This window comes from Parasteatoda tepidariorum, chromosome 8 (genome assembly GCF_982258835.1).
Source record: "Parasteatoda tepidariorum strain Cologne lab strain chromosome 8, Ptep-v5.0, whole genome shotgun sequence".
Taxonomy (NCBI): domain Eukaryota; kingdom Metazoa; phylum Arthropoda; class Arachnida; order Araneae; family Theridiidae; genus Parasteatoda; species Parasteatoda tepidariorum.
The window spans coordinates 6,368,729-6,386,152 of NC_141762.1; the positions used below are offsets into that span (position 1 = coordinate 6,368,729).

Sequence of the window (17,424 nt, forward strand, 5' to 3'; positions counted from 1 at the left end):
TTGAATTTTATTTTATAACCGTCGTTGAACAGCCGACCCAACTTTGGTTTTACGACTACTAATGCTCAACTCCGTAGCTTTGTAATTTTGAACCAATCCAGAAGACAAGGAAACTTTTAGATCAGTAGGGGAGAGTGGGGTCAATTGTAACATTTTTTACTTAACTATTTTTAACTAACAAAAAATCCAATATATTATTAATATTAATTGACAGACGAGTAAAGTAGACTATCCTCTACTAGAAAAAAAAATACCTTATTTTAAATGTTATTATATTAGTTATTAACCATTTTTGACAGTCGTGCACTTGCTACAATTGTCCCCACTTACGGGGTCAATTGTTGTGGTTTGTTATCATATTAACTCATATTAATAATATAGAGTTAATTTATTTTAAAATAAAACAAAATTTTATTTTAAAATAAATTAACTCTAATGTTCTTGAGAGAAAGTAAAAAATAAAAAATAGATAAATATTTTATTGAGTAACATAAATGCGAACTAAATATTTTAATTAAAAATTCAAACAGTTGCATGAGATTTAAAATGATAAAAAACAAATAAGCAACGCATATAGCTCTAAATAAGATTTAATATTCAGTTGAGATTCAGTTCAGTACATTTTTAGCTTTAGGACATTTCTATGCAGTGAATTAATTATAAGATATTTTATGAATGTTAAATCCTAAAATAGTTTTTTAAGCACTTTAAGTCACAAAAAATTAAAAAAATTTCAAAAACATTAAACAGTTTAAATATCCTACATTCGCATTTCGCATGTTATAATAATGTGGAATTAAAAATATCGAGATTTGTTTTAAGAAAATGTGGAAATAACTCATCGCAACTAAGAAAACAACAACAAAGATTGACAATGAAATCGGTACAAATAAAACATACCAAAAGTATTAAAAAGTAAAGTATTAGAATGTTGTATTCGAAAATCGCAAATCGTTTTAATACTGGATTAAAAATATCAGGATTTTTGAAACCCCGAGGAGAAGCCTAGCAATAACTGTTGAAAGAACAATAACAAGAACAATCAGCACAAAATAAAGAGCACATTTAAATGCGCGATTAGAGTGTCGTACTAATATACAGTAAAAATATTGCTACACATATCCACATACTATGTGATATGTGTAGTACTAAGTGATGAAAAACAATAGAAGAAAATACTTATAGAAACGATTCTTAGTAAAATGAGTAAAGTCAAAACATAGTTACGAGCTTAACTTATATAAACATACTTGGAGAGAGAAATAGTACCTATAAAGAGAGTACTTAGAGAAGGAGAGTACTAAGAAAATAGTATGATAATATTGACACAAATAAAACCCGTCTATTTGCAGATTTACTCGCGAGGCATTATGTATAAAAAATATCAGGATTTCGGAACCTATGAAAACACGATCAAGAAATCACTTAGAATAGCTTTAAACTGAGCACAAATAAAGATTTTCAAAAGTGATAACTTAAATTCGAAATTCACGCATCATAATTTGTCGAATTAAAGGTATGGGAATTTTTAAAACTTTAGAAATTCGTAGCAATGACCACCGAGAAAAGCGATCGAAAAACTGCATTGATTTAGATTCGACGCTTTAAAAACTTAAATGCACAATTCTAAATTTGTGATATCTTTTATTTTTCAGAAAGATTATAATATATTTTTTTATTATATTCATGTGCTGTCGCGATCCACATAACAAAAGCAGATTTTGCACCTCTAAGTGTATTATTTCTGGATCGAGGAGGAGTATTCGCATTTGCGTTACATAGAGAGGAAAACCACGAAACCCCTCAAAGGTTAGCTAAAAGGCGAGGGTACTCTAACCCATGATCCGACTACCACGGAGGATATTTGGGTGCCTGGTGAGGATTTTGTATCGACCAGCAGTTGCTGGGGGTCGCTAAAGAGGTGACCTGGGGTCGATCCCCGGGTCATCTCTATAATGAATAATAATCAATGTTAATCAATAATAATTAATTAATAGTAAATAAAAAAATAATATTAACAAATAATTAAAAATATTAAAAAAATAAATACAATTGTGGCAATTAACTTTAATCCATTGTTCTAATTTTATATCACTTATAGCGACAGGAATGTTTAAAATTGAACGGGATGTAAAGTAACATTAAAGTAAAAGTGATATATGTTACTTTTTTTAAGGGGGTACTGTTTTTTAAAGGTCTGGTTTCTTAGGACAAGCGCCTTATCTGGGCGTCAGCGGGACGTCAACGTCACGCTGACGCCAACAAAATACTGCTTTGTTAGCTCAAGGCCTGGTTTCTTAGAACTAGCGCCTTATCTGGGCGTCAGCGGAAAGTTGACGTAGATCTGACGCCAAAAAAATACTTTTTTGTCAGCTCAGCATGAGCAATCGGTCCAACGCAGACATTATCTCTCATTGCGCATGCGTTAATAACGTAAACAAATATTTATTTTGAATTTGTATTGATTTTGTTATTGTCGACCAGTGTTTTAGAGAACAAATAATGACTTTGTCCAAGAAAAAACACATTATAGTTGAGCTGAATGAAGAGTGCTATGTTTAATGTCAAAATCAAAATCTTGGCTGATTTCAATGTGCTGTTGGATGTTGTCCGCCATTGCCACTGTGGTTAACGTCACGTTGTAATCCAACTGCAGTTGAGTTGGACGGTAATTGTAGTTCAAGATGAGCGTACGATGAAGTATACTATCAAACTCACAAATGGACCAATCAGAGGTTAGCGCTGATTTCCAGCTGACGGCGTCCTGTCCTAAGAAACCAGGCCTTAAGGTATTCGGAGAACTTCCAGGAAAATATTTGTGTTTCGCGTTTATTAACTGTGAACTGTTGAAAACGTTATTTCAATAGTTATAATTAATTTAAAGTAAATTAAATCAATGCTTTATAATAATTAATTGCTAATCAATAATAATTAGGACTTGTCAATTAACATGTCAACTGTTTTATATTAACATGTTTATGCAATTCTACCAATTTTTAAATGGAAAAATTGGTCAAAAATACATTATTTTTCAGCACTTGACGTTCCAGGTAGTGAAAAAAAATGAAGTGTTTTCCCATATTAATAAACCTTTTTACAGATTATGTAACACAATGTCAGGGACGGTTGCAGCTAATAATTGTTTTATATTAAGAATACCACCCTACCTTCCAAAATCTGTGTTGAATGATTCATATGTCTGGAATAAAATAACACCTGTAACCTTGGAAACAGTTCATTACGACATCTACCGATGAGAGTCATCAAACAGAGGCCGATTTATAATCTTAATGCCCTTCTGTCATTTAATTATCAATCATAAGAAATCCTCTTGGTGTGGGATCTTTTTTTTTCTGACCGCAGTTTCACGCCTTATAATTTAATAATCTCGTTTTTATGTGTTTTACACATTAATCCATGTCCAATTCTTGTCACCAAAACTATTTAGAGGCCAGACAACGCATTGCTAGAGTTAAGAAATATTACTGAATATACATATTTCATATTAAATTGCCATATTAATTTCAACCTGTTATTAAATTGTCATTAAGACGATAGTCATTAAAAACGATAAATAACTGAACGCGATCGAAGCAGATACAAATGTTTTTTAATAAATTTCGATACTTTTTCAATGCTGTCAACATTTTTTTGTTTCCTTCTTTTAAACTTTAAATTGAATATACTAGTTGTCTTCGGTGACCTGTTTGGTCACCTTTTAAAATTGTTTTGCATTAACATTTAAACTTTAATGGCAACTGAGCTGAATGCACAGAACAACTGTGTTTCAATATTTTAATTCTATCCCTCCCTTAATCTGAACACCTTAATTAGTTTTAAAGAACATACCGTATAGTTCGGTGTATAAGTCGACCTCCCCTTTTATTTTTGATTACGAGATAGCAAATGTGTTAGTCGGATTTTTAAGTCGATCTTTCTCCTCTATTTTTGATTACGAATTCCTAATATTTTTTGCACAATATATTTTGAATTATAAAGTCCTTACATTTTTACGAATTCCTTTTATTTAGATTTCCTTATATTTTTTCCCCTAGTATGTCGGATCTATAAGTCGACCTCCCCTCTCTAGTTTTCATTACGAGACAGAAAATTTCTGAAATGTCGGATGAATAAGTCGACCTGCCTCCTCTATTTTTTAATTACGAGTTCTTAAAATATATTTTGAATATTATATTTTGTATTATTCCTTATATTTTTTCCTACTATGTTGAGATTTTTTTAAGAGAAAACGGAAAACATAAAACTTTATTTCGAGAAGAAATAAAAACTTAACGGCGACTGTTGAATCAGAAATATATTTTTTTCATACTTGATTTTGATGCTGTTACGATATGTTTTCCTGGAGCCTAAATATTTTGTAGAAGCGACCTTGATTAATGTTTGAAATTTTATGTTTAAACAATGTGTTACAATAAATCTTTTCTGTCCTAGTGGAATATGGTATGTGATGATAGCCATTATCCCAGTTTACTCTTGACTCTGCAGAATGTTGGAAGCCTCATCGGTGGGACAATTTATGGTGCTTTAGCTGATAGGTAATTATGTATCATAAAATATACTATTGATGTAACCGATATGCCATTTCACATGCATTATTATAAAATAAAAGTGATAAATCAATCAATATAAAATTTCTACACTATGCATATTTATTCGAAAAAAAAAAAATTAGTCGGCGTGCCAAAGCTGAGCTAATTAAATTCACCGAATTTTTTTACAGAATGTTCCTTTTTCATTCGATTCATAGGTTTTGGGGATAGAGTGTTCGTCTAACAATGAGGTGAACAGGGTTCGAATACCAGTGGTGGCTGGTCGATATGAATTCCGCTCCTGGTTCACACCGACCACAGTGCTGACCTAAAATATCCTCAGTGGTAGACGGATCATGGATTAGAGTTCCCTTGCTGTCAGGCTAAGCGTGGGAGGCTTTCCTGGTTTTCTTCTCCATGAAACGCAAATGCGGTTTATTTTTATCAAAAAAGTACTCCGCGAAGGCAAATTTCTCCCAGGAGTTCCTTTGTCTTCGGGACAAAGGCTGCGGTGTTGAACTTTGGTAGTCGTAAACTTTGCTGTTCAACGACGCTTATAAATAAAATCATGGAAATCAAGGGGAATGATTTTTGTTCAGTAAGTTGATGAGATTAACTAAACAACTGCAAAACTAATTGGAGAATACGCATAATTCCAACAGGCATCTCTGCTTTATCATAAAAAATTTAAATTTATTCTAAAGCAAATATCATATCATTTTGACACTTCAGTAATAAAATGAATCGATTACTGAAGGCAGAAACTGCAAGCATCCCTCTGTTGGGGTACAGTGAGAAAAAAAGATATCACCCTGAATAACTTTCGCTCTAATGATCTGATTTTTACATACTAAGTGTCAAGCTTAATGGTTCCTGGGGGTGATTTTATGCTAATTATGTAGTTCTAACTATTAATTAAGTTACGAAATCGAACAAAGAAAACGTACTTTCTCTGAATAAATATTTATTTACTTTTACAAATTTAGATTTTTAACCTTCAAAATATGAGAGTGGGAGTAGCAGCAATCTGGGAAATATGGTCCCCCTAGTTTGGTCAGGAAAGTAATCCAAAATTTAGACCCCTTGATGTTGATTTCACTTTTTGCCTTTTAAATCATATTTTCAAAACTAATTAAGCAATTAAAAAATTACACCCACTCATAAAACCCGTTTACCCAATAATAATTTCATGCAAAAAACGATTTTTAATAATTTTTTTATTATTTATTATTATTTAATTTAATTACGGATAAAAAATTTGAATTGTGAGGCATAAATTTTAATACCATATTAATCTGCTTATTTTTTTATAGCGAAATCCAAAGTTTCAACAGTTTTTATTTAGTAGAAGCCAAGAAAAGTTAAAATTAATTACTTCAAAAAAAATTTGGTGACAATAAAGAAATATGTAAATGGGGCGATTAATATTTAAACGTAGATAACTTACGAGACTTATGCGCACGAGGCGTAAAATTTCATTCATATTTTTTTTCGCTAATAACCGATTGCTAAGTCTTTTTATTTAAATTATAAATTATGACGTTTCTTTTTCAGTCGTCTTAAAATTTATTAGTTTTTCAATAAAGAGACTTGAATAAAACATCTCATCGGTCAAAAAACCTTTTATTCAACGACTTTCGAGTTTTATAAACGCATGTTTCTGATAGAATGTGATTGCACATCAGCTTTTTTAAATTTCATTTTTTTAGTTTGCTCCTTCAGTAATTCAACAGTTTCAGTAATGTACAAACGTATGCATAGATACGGAATAATATATTTATCAATTTCTTCAATATATATTTTATGATTATTAATACGGATACGTAGTCAATATTTTTAAGTATCTTTAAATTTCTCAATATCTAACATATCGTCTTAATCGTAAAATAAATTCTATAATTACCCGTCCTCGCGTGTTTCTCAGAACTATTTTACCAACAATTTAATTAAATTTTAATATTTCTAAAAATCTTATTCTTCACGCTACCACGTATATAATTTTTTCATTAATATGTAGCAATCAATTGTTTTAATACCTTAATTTAAGATTTCCTTTAAAGTAAAATTCCTTTTAAAATTATTGTCAAGTTTTTATCAAAAGAAAACTTGGAATTATTGCCAGCTAGCTGAGAATTAAATCTTGTTAAAAAATTAAAAATATTCTGCTGATGAAAATTATTCGATGCAAAACAGTTGATTATTTACTAAGCATGCTATTTTTTCAAAATTATTGATTGAAGAATATGAAGATAAATTATTTATTGTTTATTTATTGCTTCTTATTTATTTGAGAATTGAAAAGTAAATGAGTACGAGGGTTGCTATTTATATTTCTGGCCTAATAATTAAAAAAAACAAATGTGTAGGATCGAAATTGGTTTTATTGTTTTTTAAAATATTCTCCATGATGATCAATACACTTTTGCATGCGTTTCAACCAATTTTCAAAGCACTTTTTTCAGTCCGATTGAGGTAACTCCAAAACATGAGTTTTGAATGCATCAACCCCTTCTTCGGGAGTCGAAAATCGTTGTCCACGTAATTTATTTTTGATGTGTGGGAATAAGAAGTCATTGGGTGCCAAATCAGGGCTGTACGGCGGATGACCCATCAGTTCGATCTTTCGCTCCGTCAGAAATGCCTTTGTTTGAGTCGATGTGTAAGAGCTCGCATTGTCATGATAAAGAATGATTCGCCTGTTCTTCTGCTTTTTTCGAATTTCTCCGATGACTTCTGGCAAAGAAATGGTCGTGTACCATTCAGAATTGACCGTCCTGTGTTGCTCTAACGCCACTGTTGCCGAAGAAACAGGCAATCATTTGTTTCGATGTGCTTCTTCCTCGAACAACTTTTGTTGGTTTTGCCTCGTCTTGGAAGACCCATACAGTTGATTGCTGTTTTGTTTCCGGCTCATATGCATAGATCCATGATTCGTCACCTGTGCAGATGTTATACACAGCCTTTGATGTACAGTCGGCAAAAAAAAAAAAAGATATCACCCTGAATAATTTTCGTTCTAATGATCGGATTTTCACGAACTAAGTGTTAATCTTAATGGTTCCTGGGGGTGACCTCAAATATGCTAATTAATTAGTGCTAACTATTAATTAAGTTACGAAATCAGACACAAAAACGTACTTTCTCTGAATAAACATATATTTTTTCTTACATATTTGGATTTTTAACCTTCAAAATATAGGGGGTAGCCGCAATCTGGGAAATATGGTCCCCATAGTTTGGTCAGGAGAGCGATTCAAAGTTCGTACCCCTTAATGTTAATTTCACTTTTTACGTTTTTAGTCATATTTTAAAAACTAATAAAGCAATTCGAAGAAAATTTCACCCAGTCATAAAACTCATTTACCCAAAGATAATTTCACGAAAAAAATAATTTTTAATAATTGTTAATTATTTTTTATTATTTAATTAAATTAAGGATGAAAAATTTTTGAATTATAAGGTATGAATTTTTTTATACCATATTAATCTACATATTTTTCAATTGAAAAATCTAAAGTTTCAACTGTTTTTATTTATTAGAAGCTGAGAAAAATTAAAATTAATTATTTTTAAAAAAATAATTTGGCGACAATGAAGAAATGATTAAATGGAGCGATTAATATTAAAATGTGATAAACTTGCGAGGAACTTGACTTCGCGCGCTTAGCATAAAATTTCATTCATATTTTTTTCGCTAATAATCGTTTGCTTATCTTTTCATTTTTATTTTTTTAAGCTATAAAATACGATGTTTCTTCTTTAGTCGTCTAAAATTCTATTTGCAATTTAGTAAAGAAATTTGAATAAAACATTTTATTGAATAAAATACATTTTATTCAGAGAATGTGGAGTTTTATAAAAGCATGCTTCTGATAGAATATGATTATACAACAGATTGTGCTTCTTTAATGTGATTTTTTTTTATTTTTATTTTCTCAATAACTGATAAAATTTCAATAATATACATACGAATGAATAAATTTGGAATAAAATATTCATCAATTTCTTGAATATATATTTTATAAATATTAATAAAAATACGTAGTCAATATTTTTAAGCATCTCTCACAACATCGCAAATTTCTCAAAATCTTATACGGTAAAATAACCAGTGAAGGAATACTTAAGCTTAGCTTGTCTTTAAAAAAAATCATAAAAATTTCAAAATTTTTAATTTTAGCTAAATGACGTATTTGTTATTAAATGCATGTCGACATATTTGTTATTAAATGCAAATTATGTAAAAAAAATTTAGATAACTTACATAATATTGTTTTAAGCTTTTGGTGGTTTAAATAATAAGTAGTAAGATAACCAAGTGAAGGAACAGTTCTTAAATTGAATAAACACTAAATTTTCCAGTGAATGAACACTTAATTTTGAGAATGTTTGATGCTCGTTAGGAATCCTTAGGCCACGCAGATATCTGTCGCCCTGTAGATGCCTGAATTGACTGATGTTAACACAGGCGGGCATTAGGAAAAAAAAATTCTTTTAAGTTTTCGTGCCCCCATTTCAGTATCTTAAGGGCCTTACGAGCTCTGTTTAAAAAGAGAGTATCATATCAGATATATATATATATATATATATATATATATATATATATATATATATATATATATATATATATATATATATATATATATATATATATATATATATATATATATATATACATATATATATATATATATATATATATATATATATATATATATATATATATATATATATATATATATATATATATATATATATATATATATATATATATATGTATATATATTTATATATGTATATATGTATATGTATATATATTTATATATATATATATATATATATATATATATATATATATATATATATATATATATATATATATATATATATATATATATATATATAACATAAAAAGCTTCAATTAATCTTTTTATGTTAGTTTCTTTGCTATAAAACTTCATCCTAATTAATTATTCTAAACGAAATACTTTCTCACACTTTTAAAAACCACATCCTGTTCTTAAATCTATTTTTGGCTCAAGTATGCATTTAATTAAGAGCAGGACATTTTTCCTTTTGCTCTTGTGTGGGAAACGTTCGATCTATTTCATAAACCAATAGCAATTACTAAGAGTTCCCTCTTTCCCTAAATTAAGACATATTACGGATTTTACTTTGCAAGATTTTCCCTAACATATAACCAAGGAGCGCAACTTTTCATGTGCACTTTCACTCATTCTCATGACTGCTCTTGTCTAATAATTAATAAATAAATTTTGTACCCTCCTTCCCGACCTATGACCTGTTTTAATCCTTCCACTCGGCAACGACGTTATATATATATATATATATATATATATATATATATATATATATATATATATATATATATATATATATATATATATATATATATATATATATATATATATATCTGATATATATATAACAAAAATAATCATAGTAGCAGTATTTGGTGGTAAATGTAGCTTATCGTAATTGAAGAATATGCTGTGCGACATTTTATGGTGAATTTGCGAACGTAAGTTTCAGAATGTATCGAAACATGTGGATGCTATTTGCTAATCACCTTTATCCAAAGAAAACCATGTAACGTAAATATCTAGCAAAATGAAGCAATTTTTTAAACAATGAATCATACAATATGCAACATATTATTTCTATATCTTATTCTCAAACATAACATATTTCAATGTTTTTAAAATGCCACTAAACATTCAGCAATTCATTGAGTTATAGAAAAAAGAAATCGTAAATTACAGAAAACCTTGTGAATGTGCATTAGAATTACTATACAATCTACATTTTATTTTTCATGCACTTTTTTTTCCTTCAAACTTTCATGCCTAGAAGACTCGATTAAAGCTGTAAAAATCATTATCCCTAAAATTTTGTATATAGCTATTATAAGTTATGTTAATTTGATTTTAGTATGAAATCCTCGAATAAACATAGCAAAAATAGCATAATCTAAATAATATCAGATAAAAAGTTCATGTATTTAAATTCTGAAAACTTATAAATCGATTCAAATTTTCTTTTCAAAAGAGATTAAAATAATTTTTTATTTTATTTATTTATTTATTTATTTATTTATTTTTTGCTTTTTGGACATAAATGAACTTAAAAATTGTCTATTGCCTAGAAACTTCGAGGTGTTTTCTATTAACTATTAATTAAACCTCTCAGAGCAATCACAAAACATTATTTCAATTTTTTTACAGTCAGAAATTGGTTGCCTAGCAACCTAGTAAAATTAAGCGTTTCTCTTTTGAATCAGTCAAGGGTTATCTTAAAATATTTATTTGCGCAGGCGACTTTTTTTGGCGGTTTTCTGGACTATCGCCAAATATATAAACCTTTATTGCAACCCAATTTACGACCCAATTGTTTTAAAATTTTGTCTACCCCCCCTAATTCAAGTGTCTAGATTCCAAATATGTAAAAAAAAATATATGTTTATTCAGAGAAAGTACGTTTTTGTGTCTGATTTCGTAACTTAATTAATAGTTAGCACTAATTAATTAGCATATTTGAGGTCACCCCCAGGAACCATTAAGATTGACACTTAGTTCGTGAAAATCGGATCATTAGAACGAAAGTTATTCAGGGTGATATCTTTTTTTTTTTGCGGACTGTACCTTGAACGTATTTTTCCAACATTTCCTTGCACCAATCGACACGAACCTTTTTTTGAGCGTTTGTCAGATTAAGCGGGATCCAACGCGAACAAATTTTTTTTGCGCTCAAATGTTCATGCAATAGTTTATTGATGCTAGTCATACGAATGTCCAAAGACGCTTCTATCTCACGGTAAGTCACATGACGATCTTGCTTTATCAGTTCACGCACAGCATCGATCTTTTCTGGCACAACAACGGATTTTGGACGACCTGCACGGGATTCGTCCTGGATCAAACATCGACCACGATTAAATGCGTTATACCAATTTTTTACAGTGCTGTAGGATGGCGCTTTATCGCTGAATAAAGAATTAAGTTCATCGAAGCACTCTTGTCTTGACAATCCACGTCGAAAGTTATGAAAAATAATGGCACGAAAATGTTCACGATTCAATTCCATTTGCTGAAAGAGAAGAACTTTTCAATTTACAGTCAACAACACAAATGAAGCTATAATGGTAAATCGTCTAATGAATTTGTGTTTAAAAATATCAAACTTTCGATTAAAATCGTCTGCGGTCGCCTAGCAACACTTACTGTTGCCAAGGCCAGAAATATAAATAGCAACCCTCGTATATGTGCTCAGCAAAAAAAAAAATAACAATTTGTTCTGTTTTTTAAATGAGTAAAAATGCATGGACATACAATTTTATTTTGACGTTCAAACTTATTCTCGCTCGCTAACTTCAAGGAAAAAGATAATGTTGAAAAAACTTGCTCAAAAAGTTGTTACTGTTATTTCTCAACGTTAACACAGTTTTAAAAAAATATTGTTATATCAAGAAAATGCTCGGTATACCTTATTTTGTCAAACAGTAAAAGCTAAAAATAGAAAACTGTCAAACGATTTTAAAACCGAGCTATTTTTCGAATCATCATCTCAAAAAATTGTTCTTTTTCTAACTTTAGAATTTCCTTCATGCTAAAATAAGACATATTAAGAGATTTTTAGATAACAAATAATTTTATAGATGTAATTTATATGTTTAGCGAATAGCTTTAATGTACTTTTTTTCAGAAATTCTAATTATAAATTGTTCCTTTATTTCGCCGTAAAAAAACAAGAATGTTAATGTTCCTTTTATATTCCAATGAAACGTGACAATAATTTAATTAACCCCAGAATTGAAATCTGTTTGGATGTAACATTTAATGGCTTGAAATAGAAACAATTAAACTTTTTAAAATTGTTAGAAATTAAACTTATTCTTTTATTTTGCTTAGAGGGACAGAAAAAATGAGGAAAAGTAGTGAAAAGTTCCGTTTACCATATTTACTATTCATACATTTAATCATATAACTTGAGTTATTTAAGCAAAAGAATAAAATAAAATATAAATTTTATTGAAATATGTCCTTAAATATGCACTAAAACATATCTAGAATAGATTTTGCATCTATGAATAAAAACTTATGCTTTTGACTTATGCTTCAGAGACATGGACTTTAACAAAAAGGGAAGAGAAGTTATTAGCAACCTTCGAAAGGAATGTCCTACGAACCATCTTTGGTGCTTTCCTCGATAACAACAACTGGAGAAAAAGATATAATTTTGAAATATCTAAGATCTTTAACAGTGATGATATCATTAAATCTATTAAACTAATGAGATGGGCCGGGCATGTTGTGAGAATGAGCCCAGAACGAACAGCATTAAGAGTCTTTAATGCAACCCCCTCCAATAAAAGACCAACAGGAAGGCCCAGAAAGAGATGGTAAGACTGTGTGAATGAGGATTTTGCCATCCTAAAAGTAAAGAACTGGAAAACAATTGCTGGGAGAAGGGCAGAATGGATAAAGCTGCTGAGGAAGGCCCAGGCTCACAAAGGGCTGTCGTGCCAATGCTGATGAATAAAAAATATATTTTCCAAAAATTTCGGATAGGACGGAGATGTTAATTTGTTCGAAATAATTGACTTGTAACCGCTTAACTTTGATTCCAGGGGGGGGGAGAGCACAGTCGTTCCATTGTTGTCTATTTTTGAAATTTCACTTGTAGACAGAATTGTTTAACATCCTAAAAAATGTTTTTCAGAGCAGCTGTCAAAAAATAAATAAATAAAACAAAATAAATAAATAAAACAAAATAAATAAATAAAACAAAATAAATAAATAAAACAAAAATAAATAAAACAAAATAAATAAAAACAAAATAAATAAATGAATAAATAAAAATGTATTGCTTTGAATTTTTTAGATAGCCTGATGAATTTATATTACTAGTGGGCTGCGTCCCCTTCTCGCTAACGCTCGCCAACCCCCGAAAATTGCTACGCAATCTTATATGGTTTGCTTCGCAAACTAAGCTCGCTTCGCTCGCTACTAACTTCGGTACATTACAAATATACAAAATTCTAAGAATTCAGAACAATTATTCAAATCCATGTAACAACTTTTAAAAAAAAAACATGACATCTTTTTAGTAAATACTACGTCATTAAAATAAATTTGAATTCAAATAAATGACGTGTAATTCGTTAAACCTAATAGAATAAAATCTTAAGATAAAATTTCTAAAACTGATATCTCTTTAAAAAGGTTAAAATTTTGGCTATAATTAAGTTTATTAAAAATTTAAATAAGTGAATTGCAGTGGAAAAATCTGCATAAACAAATAAATTCTAGTAAAACAAATAAATTCGACTTCTCTCTTCTGCCTAGCTTATGCTCTCTCTGGTTATTTCAGTTTCCGTTTTTAAAAGCGCTATATGTTGAGCCATCTAAGCTAGATTTGGCATGTGACATTTTTAGCGGCAATGATTGGTCAATTTTCTAGTGTTGCCATTCGGGGAGTTGTAATGAGGCCTTTTTTTATCACCGTGTAAAAGAAATATATATATAGATTATGTTTTTTTTTTCAAAAGAACCGTAACCATTATTTTACGCCAAACTAATTTTAACATCGCATTAAATATTTTAATTTAATATTCTGTGTTATTAAATGAATAATCCCCAGAAAATGAAGCGGGAAGATAAAAATTTGTATATCTTCAAAAAATATGAAAATTTAAATAAAAGTCGACATTTTTTGAGCTCTGACAAGTTTACTTCACGTGTCATTAATGTCTAGCGAACCCTGAGAATGGCAACGTTTGAGGCAAATGTTTATAAACTAAAGGACTCATTTAGACTAAAGGAACACGGTAGATAAGTTCCTTTTTAAGAATGCCATAAATCTATAGCTGCACATTCTTTGCATCTTGGGGAAAAATTTAATCTCGATAATGCTGAAATTCTAACCACCTCTGCTACATCACCTCATCTTTATACCCGGGAATGTTAACAATATTATTTTTCCTCCATTTCTCCATTAAATGTGGAAATGCATTTCGCCCTAACTTGCATTTCCCGGCTATTGGGGTTCTTCTAGTTTTGTTTTTGTTTTTATTTAATTCCTTTATTTTCTATTTCACTCGGGGTAGTGCGATTTTTCCAGTTTTATTTTATATTTTTAATCATGTTTTCTTGTTGCAAATTCACATTTCTGTTTTATATTACTTTTAGGCGTTATTTTCGACATAATTTCTGAAGCCTATATATATATATATATATATACAGACAGACACGAGATGGAAAAAAAAACACGAAGAAAATAAAGAAAATTAACTGCGCATAAGCAGCAAGTAAATAGAATTCATAAAATAAGCTCGAAAAGTAAGGAGAACATGAAAAAAATTACAGAACAATGAAAAAAGGGGGAAAAATAAAAAAAAAATAAAATAACAAGAAACTGGAAAGTACTCCTTTTTGCGGATATAGTCGTGTGAGCTGATGAAAAGATTATATCTTTTATTTTCCGGATTTTTATTTATTTTTTCCTTTTTTTCGTATTTCTTTTCGTTCCAGTTTCTTGTTATTTTTATTATTATTTTTCTTCCCCCCCTTTTTTTTCATAGTTCTGTAATTTTTTCCATGTTTTCTCCACTTTTATTAAAAAGTTATTCTAGTTGATACCTTTTTCTTTGCTCCCGGTACGCAAAAAAATTTAAATAAACATGCACAATGCAGAAAATAAGCAACTAACCAACAAATTTAATAACTCTTGATGCGATAATCGAATTTTGACTCAATCTTAATGTTGTTAGAAAGCCTAACCTTTGCTAAATAATTTGCGCAAATGATATTTTAAGGCAAAAAAGAAACTTTTTCTGAATAATCACACCCTTTTGAGACGGATTCAGATTTTTGATCCAAAAATATATATTTAATAGTTTAAGGAGAAGAGTGATAAAAAGTTTCGACCTCATAAGTAATTTTAATTTTTTGCTTTTTTTACCTCAGCTCGAGAGCACGTTAAACTAATTGAAACATTTTTGCACACAATTATGAAATTTGTTTGTTAAGATAATTCTAAGAAAAAATTAATTTTATAATTATTTATTATTTTTGATTATTTCCTTTCATAATAGTCGAAAAATGTTAAATTGTAAGGCATACAAATTTTATACATCGTTTTAAAGGATGTATTTTAAAGGGCAAAATAGAAAATTTGAACTGAATCGGTCGAATAGTTTCTGAAATTTCAAAAATTTAAAAAAAAAAACGTGCTTTTAGTATTTGATTTTAATGATCTAATATGATCCAAAGTGCCAGATGCTCTAATGTTCTAATATTAATGTGTTTATGGTCTAAAGTGCCATACATATTAAATGAAGGGAAATTTAAAAAAATATTTAATACAATGGTCATAAATTATGAACATCCAATATAAACGATGGGATAAAATCTCATTTCAAAGCATCTGCTTAGAAATGATATCACTTTTGCTATCTTTTTGGACATAAATTAGTTTATAAATCAATTTGATATTAATTTATTAAATAAACATTGACATTACTTTTTTCAATAGAAAAATAGCAAATTAATTTAAAACTATATCTTTTAACCAACTTTTAGTCATTATTACAATCCTAAAAAAAGGCTCTTTAAGCAACTTTATATGTAAATAAGGAATAAATTTAAAGAAACAAAAAAGGGTAATAAAAAGAGTTTAATCTCAATATGACGCCTTTAAAATATACATCTAAATAAAATAAAGAATTCAATCACAATATAATCTTTTTCATTTTATAATATGTCCTAGAAACATATATGGCAACGTTACTTTTAAAAAGTAACGAGTAAAAGTACAAGTATTTTTAAAAAAAGTAACGAGTAAAAAGTAAAAAGTTCTCAGTTTAAAAAGTAACGAGTAAAAAGTACAAGTAAAAGTACAAGTACTAATCAAGAAAAGTAACGATTTAAAAGTACATTTCTAGGAAATCGAAAATTCCAAGTAACCTAAAATTTTATTGAATAATATTCTTATGTTCTTTAATGCTTTTGCAAAATTGTTGTTATTTATTTAATTATTTTTAATTTTAAAAGTTATGGATATTAATTTATTTTTAAATTCGGAGGAATATTATAATATAATTTCATAATATAATAGTATAATGCAATTTTAAAATCAAATATAATTTTACTATCAAACTTTTTATGGATTTGCACGAAAAAGAAATTTTATCTATTGATTTTAATTTTTAGCTTATTATTTTTATTTATTTAAATTACCATTGATTTAAAATTCTTTTACTCTTTAGAAACGCGTTTTAAAAGCACAAACATAAACAAAGCAAACACGGGGGGTTACAGATAGCTTTGTGATCTTTGAGCTAGTAAAAAATAATTGAATGTGCAGTATAAGTTGGAACAGAAGGAATTTAAACACGAAGTTAGCTGTGAATGCATATATATTGAACATTAATTTTATAAATTAAAAAAACATAAGCATTTCTTTAATTTAATTTTTTTTTTCTTCTTTTTTTTTTAGAAAGCTTACCGAGTTTTAGAAAAAAGTAACGATTTCATTCGATATTTCCGTTACAAATACTTGTACTTTTTCCCTAAAAAAGTAACGAAAGTACAAGTAAAAGTACTAAATTTAAAAAGTAACGAAGTACAAGTAAAAGTACGTACTTTTTACTTGTACCGGCGGTACAAGTAACGAAAGTAAAAGTACTGCCATATATGCCTAGAAATCAAGTTAAAACTAATCCATTAAACTTATCTATTCCATTACATCACACAAAACACTGTCTATTTTTATCTTTGCCTTGAGATAAGATAGAAAACTCATCTCAAAATGCTCTTATACGTGCTGTGCTACTACCTCACGCACCTTCCGAGCC

General features: G+C 28.9%; 1 protein-coding gene across 1 annotated transcript in view; it reads left to right on the plus strand.

Annotated features, from left to right (window-relative positions):
* Window positions 1-17,424, plus strand: part of LOC107445399 (organic cation transporter 1) — a 48,177-nt gene that overhangs the window by 5,957 nt on the left and 24,796 nt on the right. The window contains exon 2 of the mRNA XM_043039687.3: window positions 4,453-4,556. Coding sequence (XP_042895621.2) covers window positions 4,453-4,556 — 104 coding nt within the window. The remainder of the gene's footprint in view (window positions 1-4,452; window positions 4,557-17,424) is intronic.